At 36.7% G+C, this 25,697-nt stretch overlaps 3 protein-coding genes and 1 long non-coding RNA gene across 5 annotated transcripts; 3 read left to right on the plus strand and 1 right to left on the minus strand.

Annotated features, from left to right (window-relative positions):
- Positions 1 to 397: 397 nt before the first annotated feature.
- LOC138873260 (uncharacterized) lies at positions 398 to 880 on the plus strand. Its single transcript, XM_070151704.1, has 2 exons — positions 398 to 594; positions 691 to 880. Exons 1-2 carry the CDS (start codon positions 398 to 400, stop codon positions 878 to 880), a joined length of 387 nt encoding a protein of 128 aa, XP_070007805.1.
- Positions 881 to 14,062: 13,182 nt separating this feature from the next.
- On the plus strand, positions 14,063 to 14,470 carry LOC138873261 (uncharacterized). The gene has a single exon (XM_070151705.1). It carries the CDS (start codon positions 14,063 to 14,065, stop codon positions 14,468 to 14,470), a length of 408 nt encoding a protein of 135 aa, XP_070007806.1.
- A 1,169-nt stretch (positions 14,471 to 15,639) lies between these two features.
- Positions 15,640 to 17,440, minus strand: LOC138873262 (uncharacterized). The gene is made up of 4 exons (XM_070151707.1): positions 17,056 to 17,440; positions 16,704 to 16,924; positions 16,209 to 16,580; positions 15,640 to 16,131 (listed from the first exon to the last, which is right to left on the minus strand). Exons 1-4 carry the CDS (start codon positions 17,438 to 17,440, stop codon positions 15,640 to 15,642), a joined length of 1,470 nt encoding a protein of 489 aa, XP_070007808.1.
- Positions 17,441 to 19,666: 2,226 nt separating this feature from the next.
- On the plus strand, positions 19,667 to 24,083 carry LOC104216427 (uncharacterized). Of its 2 annotated transcripts, XR_708480.2 has the most exons (8): positions 19,667 to 20,151; positions 20,491 to 20,574; positions 20,842 to 21,051; positions 21,138 to 21,230; positions 21,309 to 21,407; positions 21,485 to 21,845; positions 23,861 to 23,907; positions 23,992 to 24,083. It is a non-coding gene; the product is annotated as an uncharacterized lncRNA (long non-coding RNA). The 2 variants fall into 2 exon arrangements; XR_708481.2 differs by lacking the exon at positions 20,491 to 20,574.
- Positions 24,084 to 25,697: the final 1,614 nt, after the last annotated feature.

Below are 25,697 nucleotides of genomic sequence, written 5' to 3' on the forward strand. Positions count from 1 at the left end.
AGCTGTTCAGAGTGAGTTAGGGAACCGTGTGGATCTAAGCACAACATTCCATCCTCAGACCAATGGACAGTCGGAGCGGACAGTTCAGATTTTGGAGGATATTCTTAGAGCATGTGTGATTGACTTTGGAGGACAGTGGGATCAGTTCTTGCCTTTGGCCGAATTTGTTTACAATAACAGTTATCAGTCCAGTATCGAGATGGCTCCATTTGAGGCCTTATATAGCTAGTGATGTCATTCTCTTATCGGGTGGTTTGAGCCTAGCGAGGCTAAGTTGTATGGTACATATTTGGTGAAGGATGCCTTAGAAAAGGTAAAGTTGATTCAGGAAAGGCTCCACACACCTCAGTCCATACAGAAGAGTTACGTGGATCAGAAGGTGCACGATGTATCGTTCATGGTTGGTGAGATGGTTCTCTTGAAATTCTCGCCAATGAAGGGTGTTATGAGATTCGGGAAGAAGGGCAAGTTGAGCCTAAGGTTTATTGGCCCATTTAAGGTGTTGAGGCGAGTTGGGGAGGTTGCTTATGAGCTTGCCTTACCCCCCAGCTTAGCGGGAGTTCACCCAGTTTTTCATGTGTCTATGCTTTGGAGGTATTACGCCGACTTGTCCCATATATTAGACATCAGTACTATTTAGCCGGATGAGAGTTTGGGTTATGATGAGGAGCCAGTTGCCACTATTGATAGGCAAGATTGCCAGTTAAGATCCAAGAAGATTTCTGTGGTGAAGGTCCAGTGGATGGGCCAAGCAGTCGAGGAGGCGACCTGGGAGTCTGATGAGGACATGCAGAGCAGATATCCACGCTTATTCGTCACTTCAGGTGTGAATCTAAACCCTTTTGAGGACAAACATTTGTTTAAGAGGTGGAGAATGTAACGGCCCGACTGGTCGTTTTGCTTTTTAGATCCTCGTTACCCTATATAAGACTTCCCATACTTGCTTTTACCGATTTCTGACAAGCGGGAATGGTTGGTTCGGGATTTGGAAGAGTTTGGATTGAAATCGGAACACTTGGTTCCTTAAGGTTGGCTTAAAAGGTCAAGTTTGACTTCGGTCAACATTTTGAGTAAACGACCTTGGAATCCGGATTTGAAGGTTCCAACAAGTTCGTATGATGATTTTGGACTTGAACGTATGTCCGGATCAGGTTTTGGATGACGCAGGAGCGTTTTGGTGCCTAATAGTGAAAGTTGATTCCTTAAGGATTTTGAAGTTCTTAAATATTTGGTTTGAAGCGGGTTTTTGTGTTATTGAGGTCCGAACAGAGTTCTGAGACCGGGAAGGGTTCCATATTACCATTTAAGACTTGCACGCAAAATTTGGTGTCAATCCGAGTAGTGTAATTGTGTTTCATCGCATTGGAAGTAAATTGAAGAACTTGAAGTTCATAAGTTTGATTCAATTGGTTTTAGGGAGTGATTCTTAGATTTAGTATTGTTTCGGACATTTCGAGAGTTTGAGCGAGTCCATTTTATGATTTCAAACTTATCGGTATGTTTGGGCGGGGCACGAGGGCTCCGAGCGTCAATCGGACGAGGCTCGAGTAAAGTTGGAAAATTTTTGAAGCAGTTGAAGCTCCAGGTATCTATCATAACCGCACATGCAGTTGGTCAGCCGCAGGTGCGAGACCGCAGAAACGGTCGAGCCCTCGCAGGTGCGGCCAAGGGGGAGGATCCCAGGAACCATAGATGCGGCTCCCTTTCCGCAGAAGCGGACCCGCAAGAGCGGTCCCAGCTAGCCTATCCTAGCTTCACATATGCGGACATTTCCTCGCAGATGCGATCCCCTAACTGCAGGTGCGGAAATCGCTGAAGGCAATGCCTTTATTTAATACGGGAATGTGTCATTTTTGACACATTTCCTTCATTGTTTGGCTGATCTAGCAGCTTTCAAAGAGGGGATTTCAACCTAACATTGTGAGGTAAGTCATTTCTACTTAATGTGAGTTTAATACTTGAGTTTTGGGTAGATTAAAACATAAAGATTAGTGAAAATTCGTGGGATTAGAGTAAAACCTAGGGTTTTGACAAGTTTTATCCACGAAATTTGTTATGGAATGAAGTAGAAATCATATATTCTTGTTCCATACGTTATGGGTAATAACTTCCCTCAAAAATTTCCACAATCCGGGCACGTTGGCCCGGGGATAGATTTTAGGAAACTTGTGTTTAGGGTTGGGGAATTACTTTAATAGTTAGAATACGAACTCTTGAGCTTGTATTGACTAGTTCCTACCTCGTTTAATTGGTTTTGGATCGTTCGGCTCTAAATTAAGGGTTTGAGCACGTTCTTGATATTGGAAGTAAGCTTTGGAGTAAGGTGAGTCTCCTTTCTAACCTCGTAAGAGGGAAATAAAACCCCTAAGTGAATCTATTAAATGTATGTGATTGTTTGTGGGGGCTACGTACGTACGTGGTGATGAGAGTCCGTGAGTAGCTACTATTATGCTAATTGTCCAGGTAGTTTAGGACCCATATCATACTATACTTGCAAATGTTTATATCCTTTCATGCTAATGAGATCACTTATGACATGTTAGGGTTTGAATATATATATATATATATATATATATATATATATGAATGTATGCACTTACTTGAGAACTTGTATGAATATATTTGACCATGAATGCCTTCTTGATAATAATTGATATTTATGGATCGGGCCGATCACCTCGGTAGAAATAGATGCATCTATGGTTCGCTCCATTCGACCCTTTGGTAGTGCACAATTTCTTTTATGTTGGACCGGGTCGTACGACCTCGGCATAATGTGTGCATGATATTTATGTGAAATCTTATCCATGACTTACTCTGTTAAATGCCTTAAAGTGCAACTATTATATGACATGACTGACATTGATATACTATTATCTTTAAATTCTGAGCTTGCTATTATGGCCATGTTATTCATGCTTAGTGTAATCTTTAATTATTATTGGTATTGACCTTAGTAAGTGTCAAGTCGACCCCTCGTCACTACTTCTTCGAGGTTAGACTGGATACTTGTTGGGTTTATGTTGTTTATGTACTCATACTACGCTTCTGTACTTAATTGTACAGGATCTGAGGCAGGTACATCTGACTACCCATCTGGTACGCATCTTTGATTTTAGGCCGAGATTCCACGGTGAGTTGCTCCCTTCCTATGTCGTTAAGCAGTATGATTGAGTTTCTCTTTATTTTTGACAGTCTATTCTATTTCAGATAGTAGGATATATTTATTCTTTTGTATATTCTACTGATGCCCATATACTTGTGACACCAGGTCTTGGCACATACATTGGTAGACTATTCTTTTGGGTTGTATATCTATTACTTTAAGTTGCTAATTATCACTTGTTTTAAATTCAAGTTAAGAAAATGCTGGAGTTGTTTTGGTAAAGTAAAATGAGAACTCACTAATATCTTCGGGTTGGCTTGCCTGACAATGGTGTTGGGCGCCATCATGACCTATAATAAAACTGGGTTGTGACAACATCAAAGATTTTATGCTATTTTCCATTAAAGCCTAGGCTTTAGAGGTTGTTTATGTCTACAAAAACATCTTCTCTAATGACATGGCATAAGGATAAAAGAGTTGATGATGGAATAATGAGGCCCCCAACTGACTCAATGGCATGGAAGTCGTTTGATGAACTTGATCCTTCATTTGCAGCCGAGCCTCGTAATATTCAACTTGGACTTTCTAGTGATGGATTTCAGCCATTTCAGAATTCAAAAACCTCATATAGCATTTGGCATGTTGTTCTTATTTCTTATAATTTACCACCTTGGTTGTGTATGAAACATGAATTTTTTTATGTCAATGCTTATTCCTGGTCCAGATAGTCCTGGAGATGCAATTGATACATATCTTCAACCTTTAATAAAGGAACTGAAGGAGTTGTGGGAAGATGGTATTGAGACCTTTGATGCATCAGCTAGACAGAATTTTAAGTTGCATGCTTCTTTGCTATGGACTATCAATGACTTTCTAGCATATGGAAATTTATCTGGCTGGAGTACAAAAGGAAAATTACCATGTCCATGTTGCAACAAAGACATTTCCTCAATTCGATTGGCTAACTATACGAAGCAGTGCTTTATGGGTCATCAGCATTACCTTCATGTTAGTCACAAATGGAGGAATGACAAGGATTTATTTGATGGTACAAAAGAGAAAAGGCTCCCACCAAAAATATGTTCTGGTATTGAGATACTTAATCAAGTGCAAGATCTTGAAGGGATACAATTAACGAAGACTCCAAAGAAAAGAAAGAAGATATCACACGAAAATCGAAAGGATAATTGGAACAAGAAAAGTATCTTTTTTGAACTTCCATATTGGAAATCTCTCTTGTTGCGACACAATTTGGATGTTATGCATATTGAAAAGAATATATGTGTTAATATTATGGGAACAATCAGGAATGTCAAAGGAAAGACCAATAATACAATTAAAACTCGGTTAGACTTGCAAGAAATGAACATTAGGCCGGAATTTCACCCCATCAAAGAGGGGAGAAAGTCGAAGTTCCAACTGCATGCTACACATTGCCTTCCGAAGATAAGTATAAATTATGCCTTTTCTTAAAGAATTTATAAGTTCCTGATGGATTTTCATCTAATATTTCTCAATGTGTGAACCTGAAAGATCACAAGATATTTAGGTTGAAAAGTCATGATTGCCATGTTCTTCTGCAACATGTACTCCCTCTTGCACTTCGTGGTATGTTGTCCAAATAAGTGTGTGAACCGCTTATTGAGTTATCTTTATTTTTTAATGTGCTTGAATCAAAGGATTTAAGGATTGATGACTTAGAAAAAATTGAAGCACACATTCCTGTAACACTTTGCAAATTAGAAAAAGTCTTCCCTCCTTCATTTTTTGATGTCATGGTGCACTTGCCTATTTATTTAGCCAGTGAAGCTAAGATTGCTGGCCCTATATATTATCGGTGGATGTATCATGTGGAACGATGACTGTATTTTTTGAAATCTCTTATTGGTAATAGGGCAGGTCCAGAAAGTTCTATTATAGAGGGTTACATTGCAAATGAATGTATGACCTTATGTTCAAGATATCTGCATAGGATTGACACAAAATTCAATCGGCCAGAACGAAATTATGATGGGGGTTAAAAAAACTAATGGAGTATTATCTATATTTTGTCAACCTGGAAGAACCTTGGGAGCTAAAGATCCATGTAAGCTTGAAGCAAATGAATTGGAACAAGCACATATATACATACTGAAAAATTGCGATGAAGTCATACCATATCTCGAGTATGGAGAGGTTTTCCATATCTTCTTATTTCCTTATTTTTATGGTATTTGTTTTCTATATGAACATTTATGGTTCACTTCAACTTTGTAGAGAGTTTGCACAAACTCATGTGGATACTGCGCAATACTTGCTTGATACAAAATGGAACCGACAATTTATTGAATGGTTAAAGTTAGGGTGAGTAATACATAAACATCAAATTTGACACTTTAATATTGTATTACTCATTCTAAAGTATTGAACTTAATCTAGTTGATAGGTTACACAATTGCATAAAGGAGATGATAGTCGGATCATGGAAGATTTGCTCTCACTTTCACGTGGTTCTACCCAATATACGACACATTTTAATGGTTACGTTGTTAATGGATATAGATTTCACGTAGAAGATTATGATAAAAATTTAAGGACTCAAAATTGTGGTGTCGTTGTAGTTGGTGAGAATGATAAAGACAATGAGAACATTGATTACTATAGAGTTTTAACAGATGTGATTGAATTGCAATTTGTCATGGGTAGAAGAGTGATATTATTTCGATGTAATTAGTTTGATGTGTATGATAAAATAAAAGGAGTTAAAAAGGATGAGTATGACTTCGTGAGTGTTAGTCCAGGGAGATTTTTGAAAACAAATGAGCGTTTTATTTTAGCGGAGCAAGCATCTCAAGTATTTTATGTTAATTATAATTCCAACAAAGGTTGGCATGTTGTGAGGAAAACTCAACCTCGTGATTCCAATGAGATTGTGAAACAAACGGATGATGATACTGTAGACTTAGGAAATTCTTCACAAAAGAAACGAAAAAGAAATGATGAGGTGAAGTATCTCTTTATGAATTAGTATATTCACCGTTACATATTCTGATGGCATGATTTCTTTTAATATTACATTGTCACATATTTTATCTTAATTTTTTTTACTTTTGGCTCTTGGCAGGTTCAATATGAAACCATTAAATATTAAAAATGGGGTGAGATCAACTATAAAGAATGCTTCCAAATGTGCATTCGTCGCGCCAGGTGCTATAAGAAAGGGACAAGGACGAGGACTTAGATCTTTGGTTGAGAAAGAGAATATGTCAACTAAGAGTTTATTTCCTCAATCTAGTGATCTGGTTAGGCAATATATCCAAACAATTGAAACAAGTAAGATCTTTTTAAATCTAATATTTTAATTTGCATAACTGAATTTAAATTCCTAAGTGTTAGTAATCTGATTTCTTTTCGCCAGGTGCTATAGGGAAGGGACAAGGACAAGGGCTTAAAAACTCTACCATATCTGCTCGTCAAGGAACGATACATAAAAACCCTATCGTTCTTGACAAAGAGTATATGAAAATTGATATTCCATTGCCTTCATCTACTGATCAAGTTAATAAATGTATCCAAAAAGTTGAAACAAGTAAGTTTTTTCTAATCGGTTGTGTTTTTAATTGCATATATAACTGGGGAAAATGCCAAATATTTTACTAATATGATTTCTTGGTCCAGGTGTTATAATGAAGGGACGGGAGCAAACGCCTAGATCTTTGTACTCTTTAGGGATTTCTGAAAATGAAGTGGGATCTTTCCATAAGAATGCTTTTTATGCTAATCAACGTATGCAAACTTCTTCTAAAAGCACAAGATCGAATTTTACCATGTCTTCTGATAAAGAAATGCGAACAATGGATAGAAACTCCATGGTTCTTGAGAAAGAGCATATGCAAACCAATATTTTATTGCCTCCTTCTACTGATCAAGCTGTGCAACACTCCCAAACAATTGAGACAGGTATGACATTTTGAATCCATATGTTATTAAATTGTAGAACTAAATTTTGCTACTATAGTTTTTACCAAATTATACAACTGTAGGTTCATCTAATCTTGGAAAGGTAAAAAGAGTTCGAGGTAGGAATAAGTGCAAAGAAGTTGCATCACTTGAAGTCGGACAAAAGTTGAAAGTAATCTTTTACAACAATCGAACGGTTGGAACAAACGGCAAACTATTTTCAAGACACTTGGGTAGAATAGTTCGTGACCGCAATATATGTCCGTTGGGAGTATCATCATGGAATAATATTAAGCAAGAAAAAGTTGAATCACATGTGGGCAGCTATTGAGGTAACAAATGTAGTTAAGAGTATTCATCTGCATTTTGAGTCGGGCGTATAATGGTGTTATTTGCGCTGTTGCGAGGAAGACCAAAGGTGTAGTTAGGTGTGGTTGCAAACTTTTTATTCATAGAGTGTACTTTTCTTATTAGAACATGTTCAATATTTTTCTAGTGTCAGGTGCTTAATATAGCGCTTAATTAATTAAGCTTCCATATACATGTAGGCTGCGAAAAAACTATACCTGAACTTGATATCAATTTATATATTACTGTTAAAATTTTCAAAAAAAAACTGCATATATGTTTTTTCCGATGATTGTGTATAGATTTTTTAATTGTGATTTCAGGTTCTATGAATGAAGTACTTTTCTTTTCTTTTCTGAAATGCCTCCAACTCTGAATCAACATCAACTGATTCTTGTCAAGCGTTTGCAACATGTCCTACTACTGCTACTGCCAAGATGAGCAGTTGTTGCTAGATCAGCTCAAACACCTGATGCACTGAGGCGAACCCATGTGTATAGGTGAGGGGTCACTGGACCCCGTAAACTTCGACTGAAATTCTATATATATACTTTGAAAATGGTTAATTTAAAGCAGTTGACACCCTAAACCCTACAAGCCTTTAGGAGTCACTGGTTGAACAGAATAATGTGTCCCCGTCACATAAAATTTTGGGTCCGCCTCTGCTGATGCACCAGTAGAACCTTTTATACCTCTAGCAGCTTTAGATGGTCCTCCAACCTTAGTTTTCTCAAGTTGCTGCCCCTCAAGATCCTTCTGCCCAACACCTGCTACAGTAGTAATTGCAGCAGTAAGATTTTCTACTGTATCAATTTGAACACTACTATTTTTTCCAGTTTTTGTGACTTGTTCTACCACTGGTATTACTTGTATATTGTGTCTCTATGTATGTTGAATGACTTGCTCTCTAATCTATTGTGATCTTTGTATTGGGAAAAAATTGTATCTGAATATTGAAGATGACGTGTCATGACACGTGGACTGGTCAAAAGGTCAAAACGTAATAAATAGCCAAGAGGCACGGGCGACAACAGATATGGGGAGAAGAAAGTAACATAGGTGTGGACCGTTACTCAAATGGCACGAGTCTCGTACCTATTCGAGTCATTTAAAGACCGAAGATCGGAAGAAGTTGAAGATATGAAGCTGATGACGTAAAATAGTCTAAATACAACATTAAATATCAAATACGTTAGAAAATTTGAATTAAATAGAAATGATTGTGTAACGTTTCTTCTAATGTCATTTATTGCTCATAATTGCCTCATTAAGACAAAGGCATTACACATTCTCCTAGAATCAACTATAAAAGGAGATGGACTCAACATCTGTAGGGACACGAAATATTATTGAGATTACACTGAAATACAAAACTACTTATTACTTTTTTATTCTCAGAAATCTTCTATTATTTTGGTCTCCAGATTATCAGTAACCCAAATTTCTCTTTATTTCTAGCTTTGACCAAAGACTCAGATTTTTTGTTAAACAAATCGATTCCGTTACCGGGAATATGATAATCTATTCTTTTTACGTTACATCCTACCTGTTGTTATCATCATGTCAAACAACAACGAAAACATTCATGAAAATCAAGCACATCAAGTGGATGGAGATCAACGTGATGATCTTTCCCCTCAAGGTTCTCCACGTGGATCTCGTGAGGGCACTCCTAATGATCAATCTGAGCATGTTGATGGAAGAGAAGAGGTTTTATAGAAAATAATTGATGCACAGGTTGACAAAGCTTTAGAAACTCTAATCCGTCGATTACCTGCTGCACCGTCAACACCAAATGACAACACGTTGGAAAATCCCCGTTCTGGGCTGATTAATTCGGGTAATGGAGCAACCCCCAGTGATTCAAAGGAGGGGGAATCAGGTAATTCAACTACTTCTCATTGGCAAAATTTAGTACTAACCTTGCAAAAACAACTTAAGGAAAAAAACGAACGCATAGAGCAAATCCCCGGAGTTCCACCTATGATTAGAGCAGTGGATATGGACAAATATTTACAACAACCTTGGAAGCCAAGTGCTGCTCTCCTTCCAATTCCTAAAAAGTTCAAAATACAGACATCCCAAAATACGATGGTACTACAGACCCACGTGACTGCATTTGCAACAGGCGTGAAAGGCAATGACTTGACCAAACAAGAAATTGAATCAGTACTGGTCAAGAAATTTGGAGAAACACTCACCAAGGGCGCATTAACCTGGTATTCTCTTTTACCTGAAAATTCTATAAATTATTTTGCTGAGCTTGCAGATTCTTTTATTAAAGCACACTCGGGAGCTCAAAAGGTTGAGAAAAGAATGGAGGATATTTTCAAAATCAAACAAGGGGACTCCGAGTTGCTCAGGGATTTTGTTGATAGATTCAAACGTGAAAGAATGACTTTTCCTCGCGTTCCTGATAATTGGGCTGCAATAGCTTTTGCAAGCAACTTAAATGACAAAAGTTCAGAAGCCACAAGAAGGCTTAAGGAAAGTCTTCGTGAATTTCCTGCAACTACTTGGAATGATGTTTATAACAGGTACAGTACGAAGCTGCGAATCGAGGAAGATACCGTTCTCCAATTTCATCATGAAGAAAGGAGCAGTTCCAGGAGATCAGAGATCGAAAAGAGATCAGGTAAGAATAGGTATGATCTATATATGGGACCTGCAGGGAAAGACTCACGGTTAAAGTAGTATAGTCAACGGTATGATCAAAAATCGAGGAACAGGGAATCTGGTTCTGCATCAAGGTTCAGAAATGACCGAAACAGACAAGAGTCACGAGATGATGACAGAAGTTTAAAGGCAAGGTTTGGTGCATATAACTTTAATGTCACTACCTCCGAGCTCGTAGCTGTTTTGAGGAGCATGGGAGATAAGGTACGATGGCCAAAATAGATGCGGTCAAATCCAAATAGACGCAATCCAGACCATTGGTGCGAATTCCACAATGATCACGGGCATAAAACTTCAGAATGTAGATTCTTACAAAGTGAAGTGGATCATCTATTGAAACAAGGGTATCTCACTGAGTTATTTAGTGAGAAAGGTAAGCAAGCCTATATGAAAAATAGGCAAGATCCACCAAAGCCCCCTTCACCCAAGAGAACCGTGAATGTTATAAGTGGGGGAGAAGATATTCACGGTGTAACATATACGACTTCCAACAAGGTTTCTAAAGTAACGATAACACACGGGAAATAGGTACGGCAGGATTTAGAAAACAAAAGTATTTCTTTCGATGATGCAGATACCAAAGGAGTAATGACCCCACGTAACGACACACTGGTAATATCTTTACTTGTACATGATACTAATGTAAAACAAGTTTTGATTGATCCAGAAAGTTCCGTAAATATTATACTATTAAGGGTATTACATGAAATGCAAGTTGAAGACAAAATGATACCTAAGGCGCATACCTTGTCCGGGTTCGACAATTCAAGTGTGGTAACAAAAGGAGAGGTAATTCTAACAACTTTTGCTGCATGTGTTGTTAAAAAAACTAAATTTCAGGTAGTAGATATGGAAATGGCTTACAATATGATCATGGGGAGACCTTGGATCCATGAAATGGATGTTGTCCCATCAACTCTACATCAAGTTATTAAATTCCCATCACCGTGGGGAATTTTCCAAATTTGTGGGGATCGGCAGACAGCTGGGAGTATCAACGCTGTAACAGATACGAGCACCGTAAATAAAGAAAAATAGCAATTACAAGAAACAGTTGAAGGTATCAAGGATCAAACCTCAACTGAACATGAAAATACAGATTTAGACTCGAGACCTGATACAATTCAAGAACCTAAAGAGAATGAAAATATCAAAACAACAATCGAAGAGCTCGAGGCTGTGATATTATTTAAGCAATGGCCTGAACGGAAGGTTTATGTTGGAGCCAATTTAAGCTCAAACATGCGAGGTATGTTGATTGAATTTTTAAAAGCTAACGTGGACTGTTTTGCTTGGTCCCATGCTAATATGATAGGGATACCACTGGATGTGATGAATCACAAACTAAATGAAGACCCATCCTTCACACCAGTAAAGCAATAGAAAAGAAAGCAAGGAGCTTTCAAAAATCAGGTGATTCAAGATGAGGTCCAAAAGCTATTGAAATTTGGGTCAATCCGCGAGGTAAAATATCCTAATTGGTTAACAAACACAGTTGTTGTACCTAAGAAAAATGGTAAGTGGCAGGTTTGCGTGGATTATACAGATCTTAACAAAGCCTGCCCAAAAGATTCTTTCCCTTTACCGCATATAGATTAGTTAATTGATGCAACTGCAGGACATGAACTTTTGTGTTTTTTAGATGCATATTTGGGGTACAACCAAATTAAAATGGACCCCAGTGATGAAGAAAAAACTTCTTTTATCACAGACAGGGGGACTTACTGTTATAAAGTAATGCCCTTTGGTCTCAAAAATGCTGGAGTAACCTATCAAAGGTTGGTCACCAAAATGTTCCAAGAACATTTAGGAAAAACCATGGAGGTATATATAGACTATATGCTCGTCAAAACCCAGCATTCTCATGATCATATTTCTCATTTATCTGTTACATTTGAAATTTTACGAAAATTTAATATGAAACTCAATCCAGAAAAATGTGCATTTGGGGTTGCCTCAGGCAAATTTTTGGGTTTTCTCATTTCTAACCATGGTATTGAGGTAAATCCTTCTCAGATCAAAGCAATAGAGGAGATCCCTGATATCCTTACGAGTAAAAAAGAAGTCCAAAGGTTAACGGGAAGAATTGCAGCCTTGGGGAGATTTATTACCAAATCTTCAGAAAAATGTTTTAAATTTTTCTCCGCACTCAAAAAGCAAAGATCATTTTGAATGTAACGAAGATTGCCAACAAGCCCTTAGAAATTTAAAAGCTTACTTGTCAAATCCACCACTATTGGCAAAACAAAAGGAAGGAGAAAAGTTACTCATCTATTTGGTCGTGTCAGAAGTTGTGGTAAGTGTTGTCTTAGTCCGTGAGGACCAAGGTAAACAATCTCCTATCTATTATGTAAGCAAGTCTTTACTAGATGCTGAAACACGATATCCACAACTAGAAAAATTAGCATTAATTTTGATCATGGCATCTAGAAAATTAAGACCTTATTTTCAATGTCATCCCATTGTCGTAGTTACTACTTTTCCATTACGAAACATTTTGCATAAACATGAATTGTCAGGGAGGTTAGCAAAATGGGCTATAGAATTAAGTGAATACGAAATCATTTATCAACCTAGGACTGCTATAAAATCTCAAGTATTAGCCGATTTCGTAGCTGATTTTAGCCAGGGGATGCATTTAGAAGCAGAAAAAGAATTACAAGTTTTTAATGGTGCAAACCCGGGGACTTGGATTTTATTCACTGATGGTTCGTCTAATGTAAAAGGAGCAGGCCTAGGGATAGTTCTCATACCACCTACGGGTGAGACTATTAGACAGGCTATAAAATATCATTCTATAACTAACAATGAAGTAGAGTATGAGGCTGTAATTGCAGGTCTAGAATTGGCACGAGAACTCGACATAACACAGATTATAATCAAGAGTGATTCTCAACTCGTGGTCAATCAAATGCTGTGGACTTATACAGCCAGGGAGACACGAATGCAAGAATATCTCGAAAAGGTACGGGAACTAATAAAGCAATTCCAAACTTGGAAGGTAATGCAGATCCCAAGAGATGAGAATGTGGAGGCAGATGCTTTAGCTAATCTCGCATCTGCAGCAGACGTAGCAAATGACGCAAATGCTTCAGTCGTACATTTATTTCATTCTGTTCTCGAACCTGATAAGAACGAGCTAAATTTTAATCATTTAACATGGGATTGGAAAAACGAAATTATTGTTTTTTTACAGCGCGGAACCGTTCCTGATGACAAAAGAAAAGCTTATGCATTTCGCAAAAAGCTGCTCGTTATTGCTTACATCAAGGAAATCTTTATCGAAAGATGTTCGGTGGACCATTAGCAAGGTGTCTTGGACCTTCCCAAACAGAATACGTGATGAGGGAAGTACATGAAGGACATTGTGGAAATCACGCAGGAGGAAGGTCGCTGGTAAAAACGCTGATTCGAGCAGGGTATTATTGGCCTAAAATGGAAGAAGAAGCAAATGGTTTCATGTCCAAGTGTGATAAATGTCAAAGATACGGCAATAATATGCATAGACCAGCTGAGCTACTACATCCTGTCATAGCTCCGTGGCCCTTCATGTAATGGGGAATAGATATCGCAGGTCCATTACCACAAGCAAAAGGTCAGGTGAAGTTTCTACGTGTACTTACTGAATATTTCACTAAATGGGTAGAAGCAGGAGCATTTAAACAGGTACGAGAGAAAGAAGTTAAAAACTTCATTTGGAGGAATATAATATGCCGTTTTGGAGTACCAAAGGAAATCGTGTGTGATAATGGTCCGCAATTCATAGGAGCTCAAATCACAGAATTTTTTCAAAGTTGGCAAATTAAAAGGATAACATCTACACCATACCATCCAGTGGGTAATGGACAAGCGGAATCCACAAACAAGGTCATTATCAACAACTTGAAGAAAAGGTTACAAGATTCAAAAGGTAATTGGCCTGAGGTATTACCTGGAGTATTATGGGCTTATCGTACAACGACAAAAACAAGCACGGGAGAAACACCATTTTCGATGGTTTATGGTGCGGAGGCCTTAATTCCAGTTGAAATAGGAGAACCAAGAATACGGTACGTTCAAGCAACGGAGGAATCAAATGATGAAGAGATGTGGGTGAACCTTGATTTGCTCGAAGGAAGAAGAGAAGCTGCATTAATAAGGATGCCAACACAAAAGCAAGTAATTGAACGGTATTATAACAGGAAAGCACGCCTCAGATTCTTTAAATTTGGGGATTTCGTGCTTAAAAAGATGTTCCAATCTACAAAAGCTGCTAATTCAGGAAAGCAAAGTTCAACATGGGAAGGACCCTACAGAGTTCGTAACATTGCGGGAAAAGGAGCATACGAGTTGGAGACAATGGATGACAAAGTTCTACCCTCACATTGGAATGCTGTCCACCTAAAGAGATATTATTTCTGAGAAAGTACCTACGATCAGGTATCGCTATATTAGAATTTTTCTTTGAATTGTTAAAATGTTACTAACGATTTTAGATGCTAAGCAAAAACCCTAACTCGTGCCAAATGATGAGTCACGACCTGCACGGCAAAATGGAATATTCTAAAATTACCAGCCCAGTGTTACAAATTAATCTGATGGAAATATACACGGGTTAGGCAGTCTTCATCTCTAATCGCACCTCCGAGTCCCGTATGTTTTAGTGTTTCAGGAAAAGGACCAAAATTGAGAGAAACAAACAAGTGCTCGAGGATTCATACTTCACCGCTGAAACACTTGGGGGACTACATATACACAGATACGTGCAAAAAAAACATATACGAAAATCGAACAAGATTGAGCAATATTTAAGAGAAAAATCAAGCTACAAAGTGACAAGTGTTGAGCAAAAGTTATGGAGTTTTCAGCATTCATCATAGTGTTCTTTCCCATTAGAACAAAGGGAGATTTATATCATCATAGTGTTTTTTCCCATGAGAACAATAGAGTCACCTCTCAAACTCACGAGAACAACGGAGTCACCTCTCAAACCCTTCTTAATACATGAAGATAGGGTCATGACTATGTACTGAAATGGGTTATGAGGAAAAACCTTGTTTATTTTATATTTATTTTGTAAAAATCTGTTACAAGAAAAACAGTTACGAGAAAGTTATAGATGTATTTTAATACATGTAATATTCAAAAGCTTGTCCAGGTCCATGAATAAAAACTTGTCAAAGTTGTTTCAAACAAAACATGCGTATTCCTATTTCTTTCATCGTATTGTAACACCATTATGAAGTTGAGACGTCTTCTTCACTAAGTGTCGATATATATAAAAGGGCCTTTTTTTATAAACCTCATGTTAATAAGTCATAAGAAGAATCATAAAGCATTTTCAAAGGATAAAAATGCTAAACTATTCTATAAGTCCTAAATAGATAAAGTAAAGGTAAGAATAGAACACATTAAAGTACTAACAAACTTCTTGATATAATTAAAAAGACTAAGTAGAAATTTAGTCAACAAAAAGTTTATACAAGTACCCCATTATGATAACTGAGGACTTTCACCAAAAAATCCCTTAAAAAATAACAAAGGGATAAAACCATCATCCAACAAAGAAAGTAAAAACAAAGTCTGGAAATTTAACTGGTCACTGAAGGGGTTCGCACATCAGAAGTTGCAATATTAATTTCACTTTCAGAAACAACCACAGGCACGGTGGCAACTTCTGAAGAAGCAGCAACAGGAGCGGTTTCAGTTGGGCTTGAAGTGTTAGGTTCAACGAGGGGAGAAAGAGTCACGGAAGTTTCAGCTTCCATAGACTGAGTCGTAGAAATTTCACCCTCGGGAGCTAGAATTGCAACATCTTCAACTTCAACTGCCACATCAACGGCTTCATCATTTACAGGTTCCTTAGTCACGAGAGCTTCAATTGTCGGAGAACGAAAGTCAAGTGGTTGTTGGATTCTTCCAATGGTTTCTAAAACTTTGGCCAACTCTGAGTTTAAGTCAAAGTTTTCTTGACTGGCCTCCATTAAAGCATCACGACGAGAGTTTAAGAAAGTCCAACTCACCTCTAAATCAAACTTCTCCTCAAGAAGTTCATACTCCCTTTCCCACATAGCAAGATCATTCTTTAACACTTGATGTTCAGCTAAATGAGAATCAAGGGAACTTCAAGGGAGGCATGGGAACTCTCTAAGGCACGTACTTTGTCAGAGGAAATCCTTAAATCGGCTTGAACTTGAGTCAAGTTCTGCACTAATTCTCCTGCATATTCTTCTTTCTTGTCCAAGAGTGCCTTAAATTCTTTGATTTCTTCACTTGACTTTAATAACTGTTCTGAAAAGCAACATTCAAGGCGCTCCTTGTCTTTTTCAAATTGACTTGAAGAAGTTTTGGCAACTGCTAACTCAGAAGTCAGACCTCGCTTTTGCTGCTCCAGGTGATTTCTACTCTCTTGCAATTCTTCTATAGTTCCCTGAGCATTCTCAAACTGCTCTTTCCAATTAGCTGCTTCTAGTTGGGCTCCCTTGGCTATTTCCTCAGCCTCGTGGATAGACTTTTTAGACTCACGAGTTTTCTTTTCCAGAAGGGAAATTCTTCCCATCAATTATGTACCAATGAGGTTAGCCTACAGTGACAACTCGTAGAAATAAGAATTTAGAGATAAAAAAAAACTTGTTAGTAAGTATAGAAAAAATACCTTCAAAGTAGAATGAACTATGTCATTCATCAGAGTTAAGCAACTGTGACTGCTCATCTTTTTCTTCTCAATATCTCCAATCAAAGGCCCAAGCCAGGCATCTGCTCCACCAGGCTTCCTTAAAAGACTGTTATTAGCAGGAACTTCAAGTGTAACGCTCCTCATAGCCAAGCTTCTGCTACTGGAACCCTCCTCTGCATGTTGAACAGAGGAAGGAGGAGCTATAGAAGGAGGAGCGGTAGAAGAAGTGAAAATAACAGGAGTCAAAGGACTCGAAGCAGGTAAGGGAATAGAGACAAGGGAGCAAAAATAGATAAGGAAGCAGGAACAGATAGAATGGGCAAGGAAGCACTTGAAACCAACGGAGGAATAGAAGGAATGGGAACAGAGGAAGAAAAAGGAATTTCATCTAAAACTGGACCTAGTTCTCCACTTTCAAAACCGCCAACGAAGAGACGTTGAATAGACTCATTGGTGTCCCTCGGAGTGGTTTCATCATCAGAAGGAATGTGAACAGGTTCGGTAAGAGAGGAACGGATAGGGGTAACTTTAGCTTCATCCTCGGAAACGATGCGTCTCCTAACTCTTGGTCTAGCTATCAAAGAGGTGTCTTCACTTTCATCATCCTTAGAATCCTCTTCTACAACTTTCCACTTTGATAGCGTAGCTTGAGTTCTCTCCAAAGAGAGTGAAGTACCAGAAGAGGATCGAAGGGCAATAGCTACTTCAGCTGTCATTCCTCAAATAGAAAATCCTGACAAAAAGAAAGATAAAAAGGTTAGAAAGAAGAAAGGACTTAACATACGAAAAAGCATAAAGAGATGCATATCGTGAGTTTTCACTTTCCAACCATGTAAATTGGAAATGAATTTCCAAGTTCTCACCTCCAGAGGCACAGCTTTCAAGATTGAATCTACCCAACCACGAAAATTAGGAACGAGTTCCACATCTCTCATAGTTGCTACAGAAAAGCAAAAAGAGACGAAATTAGAAAAGAAATTGAAATTCTTAAAGATAGGTACGGTAAGTAAAAAAAAACTTACGTGCAAAGTTCCACTTCTCAGGGAAGGGGATATTTGTTTCATCTACCAAATCAACTGTGCGTACATCAACATAACGAGTGTACCACCCACGATCCTTGTCATCTTCAGGGCTTACCAAGACCCTTTTACTTCTTGCAGTTAAAGTAAAAAACCCATGGCAGAATAATTTGGGATGGTAAAGATGAATAAGGTGTGGAAAGGTAAAGCTAACATTGGCTTTTACGGACAAATACCTCAAACAAGCCACTGCTCTCCATACAAGGGGGACAATTTGTCCCAAACAAATTTTGAAAAAGCGACAGAAATCAAGTATAACTGGGTCAATAGCAGGAATAAATCCTAAAGTGAAGGGGTAAGTATAAACAAAAGAAAATCCAATCCTAAAAGAAGATATTCTCTTGTTTGGATTAGGGATCACTATACGAAGATCTCTTCTCCAGTTGCAATCTATTCGAACAATAGAAACCAAAGGTTCAGTGATTAGAGAAGGAAAAGTGTCAGCTTTCTCTCAATTAACAACTTGTTCACGAAGAGATTTTCTATCATTCTCAAAAGATAAGTCATTGGGTACTATTTCCTCAACTAAAGGCTCTTGAAGAGGCTCAGAAAGTTCTTTACCTTTAGAAGAGGATTTCTTAGTGATAGAACCTCTAGAAATAGTGCCAAAACTAGAAGAAGGAGTGATGGAACCAGAGGAACCACCACGAACGGATACTGGGCTACGAATCCTGCTACCTCTACCCCTTCTATGTCTTACAGGGGCGTTGGGGAAGCTATCAAGAATTGGGATTCTCTTAGGGTTAGGATTCGGAAACGTCATTGCAGAGAAAGGATGAACTAAAGGAAAAAAGGTTAAATATGTATATAATAGCAACCGTCAAACAAAGAAGTGTAATGATGGAAAGCCTATAATAAAGGCAACTATCACTTCGTTAATAGAGGGGATGAAGAAGCCTTGAAAAAAGGCTGCAGAATTACAGAGCCAATAAAAAGGTGACACGTGTGCAGAGCATTAAATAGAAAAGACAACTGAAGCGTCAGTACTGTCATAGCATTGATTACGGCAAAAATTCATTTTTTGTGAAGATCCACTTCCCAAATATTTAATTGATAAATAAATTTAAAGTGGGGGGACTATCTGTATTGGGAAAAACTGAGTCTGAATATTGAAAATGACGTGTCATGACACGTGGACTGGTCAAAAGGTCAAAACACAATAAATAGCCAAGAGGCACGGGCGACAACAGATATGGGGAGAAGAAAGCAACATAGGTGTGGACCGTTACTCAAATGGCACGAGTCTCGTACCTATTCGAGTCATTTAAAGACCGAAGATCGAAAGAAGTTGAAGATATGAATCTGATGACGTAAAAGAGTCTAAATACAACATTAAATATCAAATACGTTAGAAAATTTGAATTAAATAGAAATGATTGTGTAACGTTTCTTCTAATGTCATTTATTGCTCATAATTGTCTCATTATGACAAAGGCATTACACCTTCTCCTAGAATCAACTATAAAAGGAGAAGGATTCAACATCTGTAGGGACACGAAATATTATTGAGATTACACTGAAATACAAAACTATTTATTACTTTATTATTCTCAGAAATCTTCTATTATTTTCGTCTCCAGATTATCAGTAACCCAAATTTCTCTTTATTTCTAGCTTTGACCAAAGACTTAGATTTTTGGTTAAACAATCTTGGTAATGCATTGGAGAGTTCTAGTTTACCACTAAAATAACTTAGTGATATCTTTTTTTTGGTCGTCTAATAACTTAGTGATATCATATGGTATCACAATCAAAATAGCTGGCAGTAGTTGTGAAGTTAAATCACTCACAGTAGGAAATGGCCATTTTGAGGTTGCATTTAAATATACCTTCAGGCATCCCTTGTTCTTTCTGGAACATATACCTGGCAAGATCAACCCGATATTGAATTTTTTTAATCTGAAATAGACTCATCATGAGGGCAAGAGGGCAGTTACCCTCCCAAAGATAAGTAGCAGGTTTATCTGAGCAAAATCTGAGGGAGTAGGGAGATCTTTCCAGGCCCTTCTCCATTTGAGATCATAACTTAACTCCATCTCTTGGCAAGATGTATAGCAAAAGCTAAGACAGGTGCATCGATTTGTAGTAACTGGTCGTCGTATCTAGGTTGATCAAAGGATTCTGACCATTGCTGAAACGTACGGGTAAAATAATTGGTTTGAATTGAAGTAACATAAAGCAAAATCTGAGGGAGTAGGGAGATATTTCCTGGCCCTTCTCCATTTGAGATCATAACTTAACTCCATCTCTTGGCAAGATTTATAGCAAAAGCTAAGACAGGTGCATCGATTTGTAGTAACTGGTCATCATATCTAGGTTGATCAAAGGATTCTGACCATTGCTGAAACGTATGAGTAAAATAATTGGTTTGAATTGAAGTAACATAAAAAATGAAGTAAAGAAGTATAGTAATTATCAGTTCTACTGGTTCCTGCAAGTTTTATTTATAATTGTCCTGAGATATGCATCAAATTAGATGAAGATGGCACTTTGATTATATTTAAGTGATTTTGCTCAAGGATGGAGCAGTTCTCTTAGCGATGATGCTTTAACCATTTACTTAAATCCTTTAAATAAGAGTTGCAGAAGACGATTATTCATATGCTGGTAGAATCATACATGCTGTCCAACTCTTTTTGAATTGAAATTTCCCAATTTTGATCTCCTTTTTGGTTTAAACTACCTAGGTATTTGCTTCCATCTATAAATACCAAAATGAAGGAATGGAGACCAACTTTGAACATGGATAGAGTTGCTGACAGATGTTATTTGTATGTCTTATTGAGCCAATGTTATTTATTTTTCTACACAATACTTGAAGCTTCATTCAAAAACTGCTACACATTTCTGTTTTTTTTTAAACTCTTTACATTAAGTGATTGTAGGGCTCAATATTGTCATTATAGTTGCTTGCATATTAGTTGAACAGTGCATTATTTTTCCACTCCAAAAAAGTTCTATGATATCATGATCATATTTGAGCAGTGCATTATTTATCTTGTGATGCATTAACTCAACCAATATTTTGATTATTGTAGGATAAATTTGAGAGTGTTGACATGATTGATCATCGCGATCATATCTTGGGATGGATGAAAGAGTTATGGAACAAATGGAGAGGACACTTGCATGCAAAATATGTGAAGGATAGGCCTATCCAAAAGGCTCTTAGGAATATTCCAAAGGGAGTAGACAAGAAAGAATGGGAGTGGTTAGTAAAGGAACATTTTTCTTCAAAAAGTTTTCAGGTATGCCCAACAATTTCAAACACACACCTAAGTATACTATTTATGTTTATTACGATAATTATATTTAAGCTTATTATTTCACAAAGACATGAAGTAATAGGAATGCAGCAAACCGAGCTAAGTTGAAGATACTTCAGCATATTGGTAGTAAGCCTATTCGAGAGATAATTTATCAAAAGGTATTATTATAAAATCTCTATTTTCCTAACGAAAATATTTACGCGGTGTTTCTTGACATATTTTCCTTTGATGTAAAGGGCGGGAAAGATGGCAATCCACCAGATTTGGCAACAATTTTCTTTGAGACTCGTTTGAAAAATAACAAGTTGTTTGAACCTGAAGCAATTGAAAAACATGTATGTTTAGTAAATTGAATATATACTTGAAATTATTATTGGTTCTGATATAAAATATTTCTTCATATGTTTTGTAGGCTCAGATTGAAGAAATAGTTCAATCGAATCCAGCTCTACCTAGCATAGAGATAGTAGAAAAATGTTGTGGACCTCAAACTCTAGCCACGTATTTCGCTTTAGGGGTGGAGTAAAGGCGAAATACTTGAAAGGTGGCACTTCTTCAAAGGCTGAATTACTGTCCGCGATACGTTCAACTAGAGAGAAAAATAAATCTTTGAATGAGGAAAACAAATCCTTACAGGATCGCTTGTCTACCTTAGAAGATGAGATGAAAGAAATGAGGAAAATAAAGGAATATTTCGTACGCAACAATCACATGTCTCTCCTTCTACATCATTCGTTTCAAATGAATGACCACTATTTTTTTCTACTGACCAAGTAAGTAACAATATACCCTACTTTTTAATTTTTTTTGTTGATTTTTATATAGTCATTTCTATCTTATTGCTACCTCTGTTGCATTCACGCATTTATATTCTTACAAATTAACCAATATGGGCAGATGAAGCCTTGTCAGTTATAATGGAAGGTCCTTATAATTTTATCGTTAAGTTATAATTCTAGTGTTTGTCGTTTCATCCTCATTCCCAACTTAGCTATAAGATTGCTATACGGTACTCTTAGTTTGATAATGCACTAATAACTCAGTGTTGTAGGTAGTCGAAAATGTTGAGTTTTTTTTTTTTGTTTAAGATGAAATAGTCTTAAAATTAGAGTGAATGGGAAATGAGATTTGGATTCGGATTTGGTCAAATGATCGATCGATTGATTAATTTTTTGGACCAAATTTATTTGTTAATAGTGAATATTAACGTGATATAATCCGTGTTTGTAACGGATGTTTTCCAATCCGTGTATTGTGTTGCAACACTAAGCAACAATGCAGCCTAGTGCACCTCCCACAATGGTGCAAGTGTTCCTCCCACCAAGCAAGTGTATATACCACCATGTAAGTGCTTTCTCCATGATCTAGTGCTTGTTGCACCATGGAAGGGGCGGATTTCTCTCAAATAACTGCTATAAATAGAGCATAAGTTGGAGAGAAAGAAGAACACATCGGAAAAAACACTTGAAACACTCTGTATACACTTAATATACACTCTGTATACACTGGATATACACTCTGCATATACTGGATATACACTCTGTATACACTGCGTATACACTGGAAAAACGAATTGCAATTTGATATTCTCTTCAGTAAGAATTCAACATTGGCTATACTTTGCATTCCTTCCTCTCAGAATTTCCATTCGACTTCTGAGTTGTCCTCCTTATTCTGCATTGTTTTTAACTACAAACAAAGCATCCATAAGTGTGATTTGTTGCCGAACTTTGTGTTCGCTGAAACACTGGGGTTTGAAGTACCGCTACACCAGTGTGTAATTCGTTCTATCCTGGGAGGAAATAATCTATAACCTTGGGTACTAGGAGGGGATTAAATTCCTTAAGGAAACACTGTGAATTCAGTGGGCTCGAATTAATTTCTGTTTTTAATTTATATTTACATTTATAAGCTAACGTTCTAATTTCCAGAATCATTATTTACAAGTACAGAGGAACAACAGAAAATGCATTACAATATTTGTGTTTAATCTAATAAACATTTCTGGTGTTCAACTAAGCATCTTAATCTTTTGACTGAATACATTCTTTTCTATCTGATAGAAGACAAAAAAGAAGATATCCTTTATTTTTCTTCAATCTAAAAATGATGTATACTTATTTGATCAACCAATTGGAGCTGCAAATGCTGACAAGAATTCATCACCTCTTTCTTATAAATTAGAATATCCTATGTAGACTTGAATGAAGGACTAACAACTCTTTTCTTATGGGTGATGTTTCATATTTGCCTTCTATCATCATAAGTTTATACATTTGTCCCTTTAAGCAAGTACATCGTTACTTGGATGTTGTTTTGCTTTATAGTAAATTATTCATTTTATCTGGTTTCCCAGTTACCTTATTGCTGTTGCTGGCTTCTAAAGCTTATGGAGTTAAAATATGTCACATGGGCGAATCTTGAAGTTACTTCCTTTGTTTCTTAGGATGACCATAATTTTTAAGGGAGCTTGACATACTCTCTTGAATGGTAAATCCCGAGTTACCGTAATGAAATTTATCGGATCGAAGTTTGTTTCTTTTGTTAGTTTTTCCTGCTCTGTTTTTGAACTTTCTGGAAGCTCTTTGTTATGAATATGGAAATGGCTATTGTGAGGCAAGCAGCTATAGTGAGCTTAACTGCAAGCTTCAAACTTTCCTTGTTCTCCATTTAAAGATTCACTTTGATTATCTGATTCTTCTTTCCCTTTTGCACATTGCTTATTATTGTGCAATTTTAAATCTAAGTTTCCAGAACTTTTCTAATTAATTTTCTTATATTCTTGTAGCCTTGTTGATATTGCTGGATAACACATGAATTTAGATTGCTTTTGGGGTAAGTGGTTTAGCCATTGGTAGTGTAAATTTTATAAGTTTACCAATAGTTATTCATCGTCTTTTCAAAATTTTGTACTTACAGATTTTGAAGATTGAAGCTACAAGTCAAGATTCAAGTTTGAAAGATACACAAGCTCGTTATTATTTTGCTAGGAATGTTATGTAAAACTTGATATTATATATATATATATATATATATATATATATATATATATATATATATATATATATATATATATATATATATATATATATATATATATATATATATATATATATATATATATATATATATATATATATATATATATATATATATATATATATATATATATATATATATATATATATATATATATATATATATATATATATATATATATATATATATATATATATATATATATATATATATATATATATATATATATATATATATATATATATATATATATATATATATATATATATATATATATATATATATATATATATTGTGGTTAATAAGAGATAAGAAATACAGTTGTTAAACTTGCTACAATTATTTTAAATAGGGACCAGCGCTGCTCGTCTCTAAAAGATAAGTTACGACCAGTTAAATGCTGGTCGCTAAAACTAGTTAACGACCGAAAAATATATATTTTTCATAATATATTTATTACATATTAGGGAGGAGAAAAGTTATCGCGAAAACTGTTTAATGACAGGAAAATATATATTTTTCATAATATTTTAATCGTTTACTAGGACGAGATGTGTAGTCTCTAAAAGTATCTAACGATTAGACTTTTTGTCCGTCTCTAAATGCATTTAACGACCAGGTTTCTGAACCCATCGTTGTTGACCTTTAGCGGCGGAAGCTATTACGACTTGCGACCAGTTTTTTCCTGTTGCAATTGGTGTATTAGGACCAGATTTTGATCTTTATGGACCAGATTTTCATTCCTTAAAGGTCGTTTTTCTTGTAGTGTTTGATAGTTTCAAAATTCATTGACCGCTTCTTTGTCACGAGATCCTTCATGAACTTCGCATAACTGGGCATTTTCTCCAAGGCTTAAACTAATGGTACATTGATTAAGAGACTCTTCATCATTTGGATAAACTTCTTGAAATGATTTTCAGCCTTTTGCTTTGCAAGTCTTTGAGGGTTTGGAGGTGGATGCTTAGGAAATGGTGCCTTAGCCTTTTGCACTACCAGTTCCGGCATGTCAATAAAGTGATCCCTAAACGGGTTCACCTCCTCTTGAGTCTCTCTTGCATTATCATCAATATCAATCCGAACTTCATCATTTGCTTGCAAAACATTGTTCGGGGTATCTTCTTCTTGTACAACTTGCTCATCATCCACTACTTTCCTTTGATTTGAGGTGGGTGCATTCCCACATTTTCAACTTCTTATAGTAACGGCCATGGCATGCCCCATGTTGTTCCCACCCTTTGGGTTCACCACCGTGTCACTTGGTAGTGCCCCCTTAGGACGAGTATTTAGAGCTTGAGAGATTGCCCCATTTGAACTTCCAAGTTACGGATTGGTGTATCGTGTGAGGCAAGTTGAGCATCGGAATCGGCATTATTCTCCATCACTTGCTCGAACATATTCTCAATACACCCCATTTTATTTTTGGAAGAACATGGACCATGGGAAGGATAAGCAGGCGGGTTGCTCAGTTGTCGATACATCGGGGGACTTTGAAAACCCGACCCTCGGTTGCCTTGATTATTGTTTCATTCGCCTTGATTATTACCTCCCCAATTTCCTGTGATTGTTGCCACTCCAATTTACTTGAT

The sequence above is a fragment of the Nicotiana sylvestris genome, chromosome 7 (genome assembly GCF_000393655.2).
Source record: "Nicotiana sylvestris chromosome 7, ASM39365v2, whole genome shotgun sequence".
In the NCBI taxonomy this organism is placed as follows: domain Eukaryota; kingdom Viridiplantae; phylum Streptophyta; class Magnoliopsida; order Solanales; family Solanaceae; genus Nicotiana; species Nicotiana sylvestris.